The sequence below is a fragment of the Anomaloglossus baeobatrachus genome, chromosome 3, assembly GCF_048569485.1.
Source record: "Anomaloglossus baeobatrachus isolate aAnoBae1 chromosome 3, aAnoBae1.hap1, whole genome shotgun sequence".
Taxonomy (NCBI): domain Eukaryota; kingdom Metazoa; phylum Chordata; class Amphibia; order Anura; family Aromobatidae; genus Anomaloglossus; species Anomaloglossus baeobatrachus.
Genome location: NC_134355.1, coordinates 704,051,495 through 704,064,675, shown reverse-complemented (window position 1 = coordinate 704,064,675; position 13,181 = coordinate 704,051,495). Strand labels below are relative to the sequence as shown.

General features: G+C 49.5%; 1 protein-coding gene across 1 annotated transcript in view; it reads left to right on the top strand.

Annotated features, from left to right (window-relative positions):
- IFT172 (intraflagellar transport 172) overlaps positions 1-13,181 on the top strand; it is a 192,286-nt gene that overhangs the window by 152,427 nt on the left and 26,678 nt on the right. Inside the window, 1 exon segment of the mRNA XM_075341695.1 lies at positions 13,011-13,075. Within this exon segment, the coding sequence (XP_075197810.1) occupies positions 13,011-13,075 (65 nt within the window).

The window sequence follows — 13,181 nt, the reverse complement described above, 5'->3', positions numbered from 1 at the left end:
AAACAGGATTAATTATCTTCAAAATTTTATAAGGTCCAATAAACCTTGGCTTAAATTTCTGAGAAGAATGAATCAAGCTGCATACAAAGTTATCCTGGAAAAACAGCTGCTTCCTTCTGCTCAGGCAATGTTCCCCATCTCTGAGGACTGGTTTTTCCAGCAGGACAATGCGTCATGCCACACAGCTAGGTCAATCAATGTGTGGATGAAGGACCACCACATCAAAACCCTGTCATAGCCAGCCCAATCTCCAGACCTGAACCCCATTGAAAACCTCTGAAATGTAATCAAGAGGAAGATGGATAGTCACAAGCCATCAAACAAAGAAGAACTGCTTACATGTCTGCACCAGGAATGGCATATAAGGTCACCCAAAAGCCGCGTGACGACTGGAGGAAAGTGGCCAAGACACATGGAAGCTGGGATTAATAATCATGGTTATTCCACAAAATATTGATTTCTGAATCTTCCTGAGGTAAAACATTATTAGTATTGTTGTGTGTAAATGATTAGGACCTTGTTTTATTTGCATTATTTGAGGTGTCAAAGCAATGCATTGTTCTTTTATTTTTATCAATTCTCATTTTCAGAAAATAAATACAAAATGTATTGCTTGTAAATTCGGAGACGTCCTCAGTAGATTATAGAATAAAGAACAATTCACATTTTACCCAAAAATATAAAGAGAAAAATCAGAAAAACTGACATTTGTGCAGCGGTCTCTTAATTTTTTCCAGAGCTGTATATTCTGTAAATTTCATCTTGTATATAGTGTATTATCTAGTGTGCCCTTAACCCCTTCACCCCCGGCCACTAAAACACCCTAATGACCGGGCCATTTTTTGCAATTCTGACCAGTGTCACTTTGACAGGTTATAACTCTGGAACGCTTCAACGGATCCTGGCGATTCTGAGATTGTTTTTTCGTGACATATTGTGCTTCATGTCAGTGGTAAATTTAGGCCGATATTTTTTGCGTTTATTTGTGAAAATTTAGGAAATTTGGCGAAAATTTTGAAAATTTCGCAATTTTCAAACTTTGAAAATTTATGCCCATAAATCTGTGAGATATGTCACACAAAATAGTTACTAAATAACATTTCCCACTTGTGTACTTTACATCAGCGCAATTTTCGAAACAAATTTTTTTTCCGTTAGGAAGTTAGAAGGGGTCAAAGGTCATCAGCAAATTCTCATTTTTCCAACAAAATTTACAAAATAATTTTTTTAGGGACCACATCACATTTGAGGTGACTTTGAGAGGCCTAGGTGACAGAAAATACCCAAAAGTGACCCCATTCTAAAAACTTCACCCCTCACACTGCTCAAAACCACATCCAATAAGTTTATTAACCCTTTAGGTGCTTCACAGGAACCAAAGCAATGTGGAAGGAAAAAATGAAAATTTTACTTTTTAACACAAAAATGTTACTTTAGCCATAAAATTTTCATTTTTACAAGGGAGAAAAGAGAAAGTACACAATACAATTTATTGTGCATGTTCTCCTGAGTACGCTGATACCCCATATGTGGTAAAAATCAATTGTTTGGGCGCACGGCAGAGCTCGGAAGGCAAGGAGCGCCATTTGAATTTTTGAACGCAAAATTAGCTGCACTCATTAGCAGACGCCATGTCGGGTTTGAAGACCCCCTGAGGTGCCTAACCAATGGAGCTCCCCCACAAGTGACCCCATTTTGGAAACTAGAGCCCTCAAATAATTTTTCTAGATGTTTGGTGAGCACTTTGAACCCCTGGGGGCTTCACATAAGTTTATAGCGTTGAGCCGTGAAAATAAAAAAAATTTTTTTTACCACAAAACGGTTGCTTCAACTAGGTAGCTTTTTTTTTCACAAGGGTAACAGGAAAAAATGCACCATAAAATGTATTGTGCATTTTCTCCTGAGTACGCAGATACCTCATATGTGGTGGAAATCAAATGTTTGGACACACAGCAGTGCTCGGAAGGCAAGGAGCGCCATTTGAATTTTTGAGTGCAAAATTAGCTGCACCTGTTAGCGGACGCCATGTCGGGTTTGAAGACCCCCTGAGGTGCCTAAACAATGGAGCTCCCCCACAAGTGACCCCATTTTGGAAACTAGAGCCCTCAAATAATTGTTCTAGATGTTTGATGAGCACTTTGAACACCTGGGGGCTTCACAGAAGTTTATAGCGTTGAGCCGTGAAAAGAAAAAAAATTTTTTTTACAACAAAACGGTTGCTTCAACTAGGTAGCTTTTTTTTTCACAAGGGTAACAGGAAAAAATGCACCATAAAATGTATTGTGCATTTTCTCCTGAATACGCAGATACCTCATATGTGGTGGAAATCAAATCTTTGGACACACGGCAGTGCTCGGAAGGCAAGGAGCGCCATTTGAATTTTTGAATGCAAAATTAGCTGCACTCATTAGCGGACGCCATGTGGGGTATGAAGACCCCCTGAGGTGCCTAAACAATGGAGCTCCCCCACAAGTCACCCCATTTTGGAAACTAGAGCCCTCAAATAATTTTTCTAGATGTTTGGTGAGCACTTTGAACACTTGGGGGCTTCACAGAAGTTTATAGCGTTGAGCCGTGAAAAGAAAAAAAATTTTTTTTACCACAAAACGGTTGCTTCAACTAGGTAGCTTTTTTTTTCACAAGGCTATCAGGAAAAAATGCACCATAAAATGTATTGTGCATTTTCTCCTGAGTACGCAGATACCTCATATGTGGTGGAAAGTAATTGTTTGGGCGCATGGCGGGGCTCAGAAGAGAAGGAGCGCCATTTGACAGCAAAATTGGTTGGAATCATTAGCGGACGCCATGTCACGTTTGGAGACCCCCTATGGTGCCTAAACAGTGGAGCTCCCCCACAAGTGACACCATTTTGGAAACTAGAGCCCTCAAATAATTTTTCTAGATGTTTGATGTGCACTTTGAACACCTGGGGGCTTCACAGAAGTTTATAGCGTTGAGCCGTGAAAAGAAAATTTTTTTTTTTACCACAAAACAGTTGCTTCAACTAGGTAGCTTTTTTTTTCACAAGGGTAACAGGAAAAAATGCACCATAAAATGTATTGTGCAATTTCTCCTGAGTACGCAGATACCTCATATGTGGTGGAAAGTAATTGTTTGGGCGCATGGCGGGGCTCAGAAGAGAAGGAGCGCCATTTGACAGCAAAATTGGTTTGAATCATTAGCGGACGCCATGTCACGTTTGGAGACCCCCTATGGTGCCTAAACAGTGGAGCTCCCCCACAAGTGACACCATTTTGGAAACTAGAGCCCTCAAATAATTTTTCTAGATGTTTGATGTGCACTTTGAACACCTGGGGGCTTCACAGAAGTTTATAGCGTTGAGCCGTGAAAAGAAAATTTTTTTTTTTTACCACAAAACGGTTGCTTCAACTAGGTAGCTTTTTTTTTCACAAGGGTAACAGGAAAAAATGCACCATAAAATGTATTGTGCATTTTCTCCTGAGTACGCAGATACCTCATATGTGGTGGAAAGTAATTGTTTGAGCGCATGGCGGGGCTCAGAAGAGAAGGAGCGCCATTTGACTTTTCAAACGCACAGACGCAGTGCACTGATCGGCCGCTGCAGGACGCACGGTCGGATGCGATAAAAAAAAGCGTCGGGGATACGTAAAAAAAAAAAAAAGTCACGCCAAAAATTGACCATGGATGCAGATCCGTTATGTGCATCCCTGATCAGCGCTTGGCGGGACGCACGGATGGATGTGATACAAAAAGCGTCGGGGATACGGAAAAAAAAGTCACGCCAAAAATTGAGCAGGGATGCCGATCCGTTATCTGCATCCCTGATCAGCGCTCGGCGGGACGCACAGACGGATGCGATACAAAAAGCGTCGGGGATACGGAAAAAAAAGTCACGCCAAAAATTGAGCAGGGATGCCGATCCGTTATCTGCATCCCTGATCAGCGCTTGGCGGGACGCACGGACAGATGAGGTGTAAAAATGGACAGGGGATACGGAAAAAAAAAAAAAAGTTATACTCACAGTACCCAGAGGACTAGCAGGAGGATCACTGACCAGAAGAGCTGCAGAGGAACAGATGGCAGAGAGATGGACAGCTTTACAGGAGCAGCAGGCAGATCAGCAGAATGCCCAGGAAGGACCCAGCGATGGACGCAGATGTGATCAGGCCGGTGAAGACAGGTAAGAGGACGTCGGGGGAGAGCAGAGGGGGAGGGGGGGGGGGAGAGCAGAGGGGGGGTTGAGAGCAGAGGGGGGGGGGGGAGAGCAGAGGGGTAGGGGGAGAGCAGAGGGGGAGGGGGTAGAGCAGAGGGGGAGACCGGAGAGGGAGCTGCAGAACAGAGATAATGGGGGAGGCAGTCAGATCGCGGGGGGAGCAGATCGGGATGTCGGGAGGGGGGGGGGGGGGGGGTTGGGGGGAGCAGATCGCGGGGGGGGCACGGCAGGGGCTACCATGGCAGCGCGCAGGGGCACCACGGGAGCGCGCAGGGGCACCACGGGAGCGCGCACGGGCTGGCTGCAAAGTGAGCACAGTACTCACGTGCAGCAGGAGCGGTGACAGCTAGGGCGGCGGCGGCGGCAGCAGCGGCGGTGGCGTGGTACCACAAGTACCAGCCACTGCACGCTGCAGCCATGTTGGGGGAGGGCTCGCAGGCCAGCACAGGCCTGGGGAGGGCGGCCACCGGCAGATCACACCGCCCCACTGCACACTGATTGGAGCGATTGCGCGTCATAGCACGATCGCTCCAATCAGTGCTGCAGGGGCTGGGGGCGGCATGTTTGAGGTCCACCTATGATATGCTGCAGCAGCTGCGGCATCTCATAGCTGGATCTCACAGGATCGCACTAATTCGGGCATTATTTTTGCCGAAATTAGTGCGAGATCGATGTGGTTGGCGGTTCAGATTTGAACAGCAATCACATCGATCGTCGATAGGGGGTGGCGATGCCGCCCCCCCTAGGGTCAAGCAAAGGTCCCCTGCTGTAAGAAACAGCAGGGGACATCATTTGAAAGCCGTTGCTATGGCCACGGCAATCAAATGAAGTTTAGGCAGTAAAATTACGTCCCTGGTCGTTAAGTCACGTTAAAATAGGACGTAATTTTACTGCCCGCGGTCGTGAAGGGGTTAAGGCAATTGAATATATAATTTAATCTTGGGCTGTTTCCTTTATCTCGATTTCTGAACCCCATGTCTGTGAGTTCGGTTTAGTATTACAGGCTACCTGGGCTGGTTTCTGGCCCGATATAATCCTATTAACAGATCAGGCCTCTATCTTTTTTAAATTAGATACATTTTTATTAAAACTGTTCTGTACAGAAAAGGAAATACTCTTACATAAAAGTGTGTAAAATCATCCCCACCCACCCCCCCCCTTGCGCCAAGTAAATTCCCCAATCCGACTCAGCATCAGATATGTTTATGTATACATTTATATACATTTATATTTGTATATGTATCGAGATGTAGATCAACAGCAATGTTATGTTATCTGACTGGAGCGCATGAGGTCCGTCCATATAGTCTTACACATCCCAGTCAATAAATACAAGCTAAAACAGGCTCGCTAGCAGGGCTCTAGCCCGTGTCGGTGTCATCAGAGCCATATTAGGGGTATCCAGCCATGGAGCCTACAGGTCCTCAAATTTCCTGTACACGCTCCTCTTCTGGTATACGTATATTTCTCAAGTATAAGTATGTTATTTACTTTCTCGGTCAGCTCTCTAGTATCTGGGGCCGTGCTGCTCTTCCAGTATAGTGCTATGCTCTTCCGTGCTTGGTAGAGTATACACTCGATCGCTGGATCGGAAGTCCTGCAGTGTATCCAAGAACATGCGTCCGAGGCCCTCGGTCAATCTGACAGTCATACACCGAGTCTACAAGTGCACACCCATCCAATATCTTCTCAGGCGTGGACAGTTCCACATAAGGTGGATCAATTGTGCATCCGCGGTTCCACATTTCCAGCAACGCGACTCAGGGCTAGCCCCTATTTTAAATAGAAATATACCCTATGTATTAAGAATAGTGGTGACAGCCTCTGTGACCCGCTTACTGATCGTAGTGGAGCATTCTGCACCACCTCTTCCCGTACGTCTGCAGACATATTCCCCACATCTCTCTGACATTTTTCCGTGACACCGCAGCTCTCCGCCGTGCCTTTGGCATCTTGGAAATACATGAAGTAGAATTAGTTTAGCCCCTTAGTGTCCCCAGCCACCACCGAAATGTCTAATAATGGCGTTCAGTGCACCGACAACAACCTCACAGATCCAGACTGCACCTCACAAGCGTGCCGAAGCTGAAGGTGTTGGAAGACCCTGTAATTCGGAATGTCTAATTCCCTCCTGAGCCTCCCAAACGTCTCGACGTCCCTCATCAAACAGCTGCGGTATCTTCCTCTGCCATAACTCAAACCCCTGCAACTTATTAAGCTCCGGGAGGTTCAGGTTCCCCAAATAAGGGAGTATTTAGTGACTGTCCCCACTTTCATTATGTCAGTTACCTTCCACCAGGTCTGCCCCATCTCCCGTAAAGTATGGTATGTAGGAGTAGATATTCTGAAGACCCCCCCCCCCTGAATCTAATTCGACAGGCAGACCCTTTTTCCTAGTGCATGACGTACATTGCCTCTATTGCTCCCGGCCCTTCTCCCTCCCAATTCTAAGTGCTGCAGGTAGTAAGGGAGCGGGTCCGGGACGGCCAGTGCCCCTCTTATTTTAGGCATCTTACAACATGGTTTTCCATCTCCAGCGTCTCCCCCGTTTCCTTGGCGAATAATCGTGGTAATGGAAGGATACCTCCGATAAATAAATATCTCACCTTTCTTCAGCGCTCTATTGGGAGACCCAGACGATTGGGGTATAGCTACTGCCCTCTGGAGGCCACACAAAGCACTACATTAAAAGTGCAAGGCCCCTCCCCCTCTGGCTATACCCCCCCCGTGGTATCACGGGTTCTCCAGTTTTAGCTTTGTGTGCGAAGGAGGTCAGACATTCCATGCATAGCTCCACAGATTTTAGTCAGCAGTAGCTGCTGACTATTTCGGATGGAAGAAAAGAGGACACATATAGGGTCCCCAGCATGCTCCCTTCTCACCCCTGGATGGTGTTGTAAGGTTGAGGTACCTATTGCTGGTACAGGGCTGGAGCCTGACATGCTGTTTTCCTTCCACATCCCCTTGTAGGGCTCTGTGGAAGTGGGATCCTGCCGGCCTCTCAGCTCTGATGCCGGGCTCCATCCACAGACCCATTAGAACCTGATGGAGACGGAGCAGGAGTACGATCAGGGACAGGCCCTGCATCATACAGGTACTCTGTGTCCCCGGCAGGCACAGACACACTCCGGGCTGGCTGGGTGTTGTAGTGCGCCGGGGACCGCAACGTGGAGTTGGTGTCCCTACAGATTACTGGGGGATTGTTTGTGTTTGGGAACGCAGCGCCGACCCCCTCTGGACCGGGCGGCGCTGCTGTGACTTGTGGTGCGCCGGGGATCCGCCGTCCGCGCTTTTACGGCGGCGGCGGTTATAAATTTAGTCCCCGGCTTTTTGGGCCTAGGACGCCGGCAGCTCCGTTTCGTTCCCGCCCCCACCCTGTCATTCAGGGTAGGGGAGAGACGCTGTTCGTTAGCAGCGACGAGGGCTGGAGCCTGATTTACATGCTCCAGCCCTCACACTATGCACAGAGGGAAGCAGGCTTCCCGCTCTTGGCCAGGAACGCCCAGGGCCCGCCCCCCTTCCTCTCTAGAGACGCCGGCAGCCATTACATGCATGCCTGGCTGGAGGAAGGACGCAAGGCTCTGGGAGACCTGGACTAGGGGCTATCTGGCGACCACACACCCGCTTTTTAAGCGGGCGGTAAGCGATTTTTCTGTGCTGGTCCCTCTAGTGCCTCACTGTGTGTCAGTGTACTGGGTACATATATATAGATATTGTATTTCTTGCACTGTGAGGTGCGCTTCTGGCTGCATATCCCAGATCACTCTGTGGAAGCAGCAACATGTCATCCTCAAAACGCAAGGCGGCCAAGGCAAAAAGGGCTGTGTATACTGCGTGTGCTGCATGTGGGGCTAATCTACCAGTAGGCTCCGATGACCCCCATTGTGTGCAATGCTCCGACCCGGTGCTGCTTCGCCAGCCGGAGTCAGGAGAGGTAGTGACCCAGGCTGAGACGCTTGTAAGTTCTGCCCCGGTGACAGGGACGGACTTTGCAGTTTTTGCAGATAATATGTCTGTATCTATGGCAAAAATCCTTGAAACCTTGCAATCTATGCATGGGGCTCAGTCTCTGGGCACGGAGAGGCCTCTGTCCTCAGGTCCCCCTTACTTGGAATGTATCCAGCCCACAGGGGGGTCCCCGGCTTCACAGGCCGAGGATTATGACTCAGATGATGGCCCCAGCCACCCTAAGCGAGCTCGCTGGGAAAGACCCTCGACGTCTTCACACTGCTCAGGGTCTCAGCGCAATCAGTCTCCCTGTGATGTGTCGGATGAGAGTGATCAGGAATCCACTCCTGGAACCCCTCTCAACCTGGATACCCCGGATGGGGATGCCATGGTAAACGACCTTATCTCAGCCATCAATAGGCTGTTGGATATTTCTCCCCCAGCCCCTTCAGCAGAAGAGGCGGCTGCGGAGCAGGAAAAGTTTCGTTTCCTTTATCCCAAGCGTAAATTGAGTGCTTTGTTAGATCACTCTGACTTCAGAGAATCAATCCAGAAGCACGACGCTCACCCAGAAAGGCGTTTCTCTAAACGATCTAAAGATACGCGTTTCCCTTTCCCCCCTGAGGTGGTCAAGCGCTGGACACAGTGTCCAAAGGTAGACCCCCCGATTTCCAAACTTGCAGCTAGATCCATAGTTGCAGTGGAGGATGGCGCTTCACTTAAAGATGCCAATGACAGACAGATGGACCTTTGGTTAAAATCTGTCTATGAAGCTATCGGCGCGTCGTTTGCTCCGGCATTCGCAGCCGTATGGGCACTCCAGGCTATTTCAGCTGGCTTAGCAAAAGTGGATGCTATCATGCATCCAGCAGTGCCGCAAGTGGCGCACCTTACCTCGCAAATGTCGGCGTTTGCGTCTTACGCTATCAATGCGGTCCTAGAATCTACCAGTCGCACCTCAATGGCGTCCGCCAATTCGGTAGTTTTGCGCAGAGCCTTGTGGTTAAAGGACTGGAAAGCAGATGCTGGTTCCAAAAAATGTTTAACCAGTTTGCCTTTGTCTAGAGATAGACTGTTTGGCGAGCCATTGGCTGACATCATTAAGCAGTCCAAGGGTAAAGACTCCTCTTTACCACAACCCAGAACATCCAAACCTCAGCAGAAAAAGTGGCAGCAGAGGTTTCAGTCCTTTCGAGGTTCGGGCAAGACACCGTTTACCTCGTCCAAAGGGACTCAGAGGACGCAAAGAAACTCAGATTCGTGGCGGACTCACACACGCCCCAAGAAAGCAAATGGAGGTACCGCTTCCAAAGCGGCTACCTCATGACTTCCAGCCCCCCCCCTCCGCATCGCCGGTCGGGGGCAGGCTCTCCCGCTTTTCCGGCATTTGGATGTCACAGGTCAAAGACCGGTGGGTGACGGACATTTTGTCTCGCGGGTACAGAATCGAGTTCAATTCTCGTCCTCCAGCTCGGTTCTACAGAACCTCCCCACGTCCAGACCGAGCAGATGCTCTGCTGCAGGCGGTGGGCTCCCTAAGAGCGGAAGGAGTGATTATCCCAGTCCCTCCTCAGGAACAAGGGCAAGGATTTTACTCCAATCTCTTTGTGGTTCCAAAAAAGGACGGCTCGTTCCGTCCTGTTCTGGACCTAAAACGGCTCAACAAACATGTGCACGCCAGGAGGTTCCGGATGGAAACCCTCCGCTCTGTCATTGCCTCAATGTCCAGAGGAGACTTCCTTGCCTCAATAGACATCAAAGATGCTTATCTCCACGTGCCAATTGCTACAGAACATCAACGTTTTCTACGTTTTGTGATAGGAGACGACCATTTTCAGTTCGTAGCTCTGCCATTTGGTCTGGCGACAGCCCCACGGGTCTTCACCAAGGTCATGGCGGCGGTGGTAGCAGTTTTGCACTCTCAGGGACACTCGGTGATCCCTTACCTAGACGACTTATTGGTCAAAGCTCCCTCTCAGGAGGCATGTCAGCACAGCCTGAATGCTACGCTGGAGACTCTACAGTCTTTCGGATGGATCATCAACTTTCCAAAGTCGATCCTATCACCGACTCAGTCACTAACGTATCTTGGCATGGAGTTTCATACTCGAGCAGCGATAGTGAAGCTTCCGCTGGACAAGCAGCGGTCACTACAGACAGGGGTGCAATCTCTTCTGCAGGACCAGTTGCATCCCTTGCGGCGCCTCATGCATTTCCTAGGGAAGATGGTGGCAGCCATGGAAGCAGTTCCCTTTGCGCAGTTTCATCTGCGCCCACTTCAATGGGACATTCTCCGCCAATGGGACGGGAAGTCAACGTCCCTGGACAGGAAAGTCTCGCTTTCCCAGACGGCCAAAGACTCTCTACAATGGTGGCTCCTTCCCACATCATTGTCTCAGGGAAGATCCTTCCTGCCCCCATCCTGGGCAGTAGTCACGACAGATGCGAGTCTGTCAGGGTGGGGAGCAGTATTTCTCCACCACAGGGCTCAGGGGACGTGGACTCCGCAGGAGTCCACCCTTCAGATCAATGTTCTGGAGATCAGAGCAGTGTATCTTGCTCTACTGGCCTTCCAACAGTGGCTGGAAGGAAAGCAGATCCGAATCCAATCGGACAACTCCACAGCGGTGGCATACATCAACCACCAAGGAGGGACGCGCAGTCGGCAAGCCTTCCAAGAAGTCCGGCGCATTCTAATGTGGGTGGAGGACAGAGCATCCACCATATCCGCGGTTCACATTCCAGGCGTAGAAAACTGGGAAGCAGACTTCCTCAGTCGCCAGGGCATGGACGCAGGGGAATGGTCCCTTCACCCGGACGTGTTTCAGGAAATCTGTCGCCGCTGGGGAGTGCCGGACGTCGATCTAATGGCGTCTCGGCACAACAACAAGGTCCCGGCATTCATGGCGAGGTCGCGCGATCAAAGAGCTCTGGCGGCAGACGCCTTGGTTCAAGATTGGTCGCAGTTTCAGCTCCCATACGTGTTTCCGCCTCTGGCGCTCTTGCCCAGAGTGCTACGCAAGATCAGATCCGAGTGCAGCCGCGTCATACTCGTCGCTCCAGACTGGCCGAGGAGGTCGTGGTATCCGGATCTGTGGCATCTCACGATCGGTCGACCGTGGTCACTGCCAGACCGACCAGACTTACTGTCCCAAGGGCCGTTTTTCCATCAGAATTCTGCGGCCCTGAACCTGACTGTGTGGCCATTGAGTCCTGGATCCTAGCATCTGCTGGATTATCTCAGGAAGTCGTTGCCACAATGAGACAAGCTAGAAAGTCGAATTCGGCTAAGATCTACCACAGAACGTGGAAGATTTTCTTGTCCTGGTGCTCTGCTCAGGGAGTGTCTCCCTGGCCATTTGCATTGCCCAAGTTTCTTTCCTTTCTGCAATCGGGGTTAGAAAAGGGCTTGTCGCTCAGCTCCCTTAAAGGGCAAGTTTCGGCACTATCCGTGTTTTTTCAGAAGCGTCTAGCACGTCTTCCTAAGGTGCGCACGTTCCTGCAGGGGGTCTGTCATATTGTGCCCCCGTACAAGCGACCGTTAGATCCATGGGATCTGAACAGGGTACTAGTTGCTCTCCAGAAGCCGCCCTTCGAGCCTCTGAAGGAAGTTTCCTTTTCTCGGCTGTCGCAGAAAGTGGCGTTTCTTGTTGCGATCACATCGCTTCGGCGAGTGTCTGAGCTGGCAGCTCTGTCATCTAAGGCTCCCTTCCTGGTGTTCCACCAGGACAAGGTTGTGCTGCGCCCCATTCCGGAGTTTCTTCCTAAGGTCGTATCCTCTTTTCATCTTAATCAGGATATTTCCTTGCCTTCTTTTTGCCCTCATCCGGTTCACCGGTATGAAAAGGCCTTACGTTTGCTAGATCTGGTGAGAGCACTCAGAATCTACATTTCCCGCACGGCGCCCATACGCCGTGCCGATGCACTTTTCGTCCTTGTCGCTGGTCCGCGCAAGGGGTTGCAGGCTTCTAAAGCCACCCTGGCTCGATGGATCAAAGAACCAATTCTAGAGGCCTACCGTTCTGCGGGGCTTCCGGTTCCTTCAGGGCTAAAAGCCCACTCCACCAGAGCCGTGGGTGCGTCCTGGGCATTACGCCACCAGGCTTCGGCTCAACAGGTGTGCCAGGCAGCTACCTGGTCCAGTCTGCACACTTTCACCAAGCATTATCAGGTGCATACCTATGCTTCGGCGGATGCCAGCTTAGGTAGAAGAGTCCTGCAGGCGGCAGTGACACCCCCGTAGGGGAGGGCTGTTTTGCAGCTCTAACATGAGGTATTTATTTACCCACCCAGGGACAGCTTTTGGACGTCCCAATCGTCTGGGTCTCCCAATAGAGCGCTGAAGAAGAAGGGAATTTTGTTACTTACCGTAAATTCCTTTTCTTCTAGCTCTTATTGGGAGACCCAGCACCCGCCCTGTTGTCCTTCGGGATGTTTTTTTGTTGTTTGCGGGTACACATGTTGTTCATGTTGAACGGTTTTTCAGTTCTCCGATGTTATTCGGAGTTAATTTGTTTAAACCAGTTATTGGCTTCCTCCTTCTTGCTTTGGCACTAAAACTGGAGAACCCGTGATACCACGGGGGGGGTATAGCCAGAGGGGGAGGGGCCTTGCACTTTTAATGTAGTGCTTTGTGTGGCCTCCAGAGGGCAGTAGCTATACCCCAATCGTCTGGGTCTCCCAATAAGAGCTAGAAGAAAAGGAATTTACGGTAAGTAACAAAATTCCCTTCTTTAAAGAAATGCAAAAAAGTTTTTTTTTTTTCTTTTTGGAGTGATTTGATTCCTCTGGACAGAGCTTCGTGTCCCCCGTGTGGACCGCCCGCTGCCCCGCGTGCAGATCATTACCATTTGCTTCTACTTTACAGGGAAAATTTTCAGAAGCAGAAAGTGAATTTGTTAAAGCTGGAAAACCCAAAGAAGCCGTTTTGATGTAAGATAATCCCTCCCATCATCTGCTGCCCCCAATATCCCCCCACTCCACTGTATCATTATATTATATATGACCAAAACGATTATCAACACCTCTCCTCTGATAT